The sequence below is a fragment of the Cebus imitator genome, unplaced genomic scaffold, assembly GCF_001604975.1.
Source record: "Cebus imitator isolate Cc_AM_T3 unplaced genomic scaffold, Cebus_imitator-1.0 Scaffold401, whole genome shotgun sequence".
Taxonomy (NCBI): Eukaryota; Metazoa; Chordata; class Mammalia; order Primates; family Cebidae; genus Cebus; species Cebus imitator.
The window spans coordinates 1,729,972-1,732,088 of NW_016107716.1; the positions used below are offsets into that span (position 1 = coordinate 1,729,972).

At 37.4% G+C, this 2,117-nt stretch overlaps 1 protein-coding gene across 5 annotated transcripts in view; it reads left to right on the forward strand.

Annotated features, from left to right (window-relative positions):
- Window positions 1-2,117, forward strand: part of OFD1 (OFD1 centriole and centriolar satellite protein) — a 32,960-nt gene that overhangs the window by 7,555 nt on the left and 23,288 nt on the right. For 4 of the 5 annotated variants that reach the window (XM_017508822.2, XM_017508821.2, XM_017508825.2 and 1 more), the window contains exon 6: window positions 519-623. The exons of the other annotated variant lie outside the window; for it this stretch is intronic. In XM_017508822.2, the coding sequence (XP_017364311.1) occupies window positions 519-623 (105 nt within the window). The remainder of the gene's footprint in view (window positions 1-518; window positions 624-2,117) is intronic. 5 annotated transcript variants of the gene reach the window in all.

Below are 2,117 nucleotides of genomic sequence, written 5' to 3' on the forward strand. Positions count from 1 at the left end.
TATAGTATTGCAAGTATTTTTCCCAGTGTATTTTTTTTTATCTTATTTTATGCCATATGTACAATTTTTATGTAGTTAGATTAATATTTCTCCTTATTCCTTCCAGGTTTTGTATCCTGCTTGAAAAGGCCTTTCCTCAGATTTATTCTTAAAAGATATGACTGGGCACAGTGGTTCATGCTTGTGATTCCAGCCCTTTGGGAGGCCCAGGCAGGAGGATTATTTGAGGCCATGAATTTGAGACTAGCCTGGGCAACATAGCAAGACCCTGTCTCTACGAAAAATAGTCCCAGTTACTTGGGAGGCTGAAGTGGGAGGATTGCTTGAGCCCAAGAGGTTGAGGCTGCAGTGTGCCATGATTACACCACTGCACTCCAGCTTGGGTGACAGAGCAAGACTCTGTCTCTTAAAAAAAGGAAAGATATATAATGTAAAAAATGATATTGTTATAAAACTAAGATTGTATAAACAGCAGTGGTTGAAAGTTCTGAAACAATTGTATGCATTATGTTTTTTAGGTTTTCTTATGCATTTTTTAAAAGAACTGGCAGAGTATCATCAAACTAAAGAGGGCTGTAATATGGAAACTCAGACGAGCTCGACATTTAGCAGAGATTCTCTGGGTAATTATAGCCTTCTTTGTTAATTTCAGTTCTACTGTTTTCATTTTGAATGAAGAAAATTACCTGATTTACCATATTGTGTGATTGCTTCTTGAACTGGAGGGATGCAGCCTGCAGGCAACAAGGGAATTCATTCTTCTGGAATCGTCTTGGGGGACCAGGAAGCGCTCTCCAGTATCATTTCCTAGCCTCATGAATGCCAGGGCTACAATGGCCAAATTATGCAGGGATTCAAAGGGCCGTATTCTTCTTTGTTGAGTTTGACCTCTCTTAATTGGGTGGTTCTTCCTCATGTCTTGTCTAACTTCACAGCCACCAAGTTAGAAGATTATAGACTATTTGCTTTGCAAAGAACTAGAGAAGTCACTGGCTTGTCACTTCATTTTATAGTTGAGGAAACTGAGGTCCTCAGAGGAAGAGCAACTTGGAAACAGTCTGCATCTGAACTAATAGTGGAGTCCAAGTTCTCCCATCTGTGATCTAGAGCTTTTTGTGCTATACAGCTGGTCTACAATACCATCCTGTCCGTCAGTTTTGTGCTCAGTAGAGATGGGAAACAGCTGTTTAAAATGATGTGCTTAGAGGATTTCTTGGCCCTTCCTTAAATAGTAACTTGTAAGAAGTTAGTAATTTGTTAAATGTATTATAATGACTATGCCTTTAATTAATTGTAGGTTTAATTCCATTAGAAACATATTACTTGCTAATTATCAGGCAGTGCTGTTCAGTACTGTGAGTCACACACATAATTTTAAATTTTCTAGTAGCCACATTGAAAAAAGTGAAAAGGTGAAATTTGTTTTAATAATATTTTTAACCGAATACATCCAAAATATTATTTCAACATGTATTCTATATAAAAAATACTAATGAGATATTTCACATTTACCTTTTACACTAAGTCTTTGAAATCTCAGGTGTTTTTTACATTTAAAGCACATCTCAGTTCAGCCTGGTTACATTTCAAATGTCAATGGCCCATGTGGCTAGAGTCTTGTATTGGACAGCATTACACAGAGCAACTTTGGGCAGAAAAGTAGATGGAAAAACATGTTTAAAGGCATGCCTACAAGAGACAAACACTATCAATGTTTTAATCTTCTACTGCCAGCCTTTTTCCCCTGTGTATACTTTTCTGGTGGGTGTTATACATGGTTGAGATTGTACTCTGGGTTCAGATTTGCACTCTGCTGTGTAGTTGGTTTGAGGACCACTGGACTTATGGAAGAAATAGTTAGTAGACCTCACTTTAGTCCTGGTTGTGCTGTTATGTAGTCACTTATTAAGCTACATCAGCATTTGTTCTTTATCTGTAAAAGGGAGGTGTTGAAGTACATGATCTTTGATTCTTTTAATTTTGAATGTGCAAGTCAGCTTTAACCAAAGTTTAATAAAGAGCGCTCTGCCTTGGCACTTAGAGAGTACGAAGAGACTCCAGTACTTTCTGAATTAAACTGTACTCTTGGCTTTCTTTTTCCTCCAATATTTTATCAT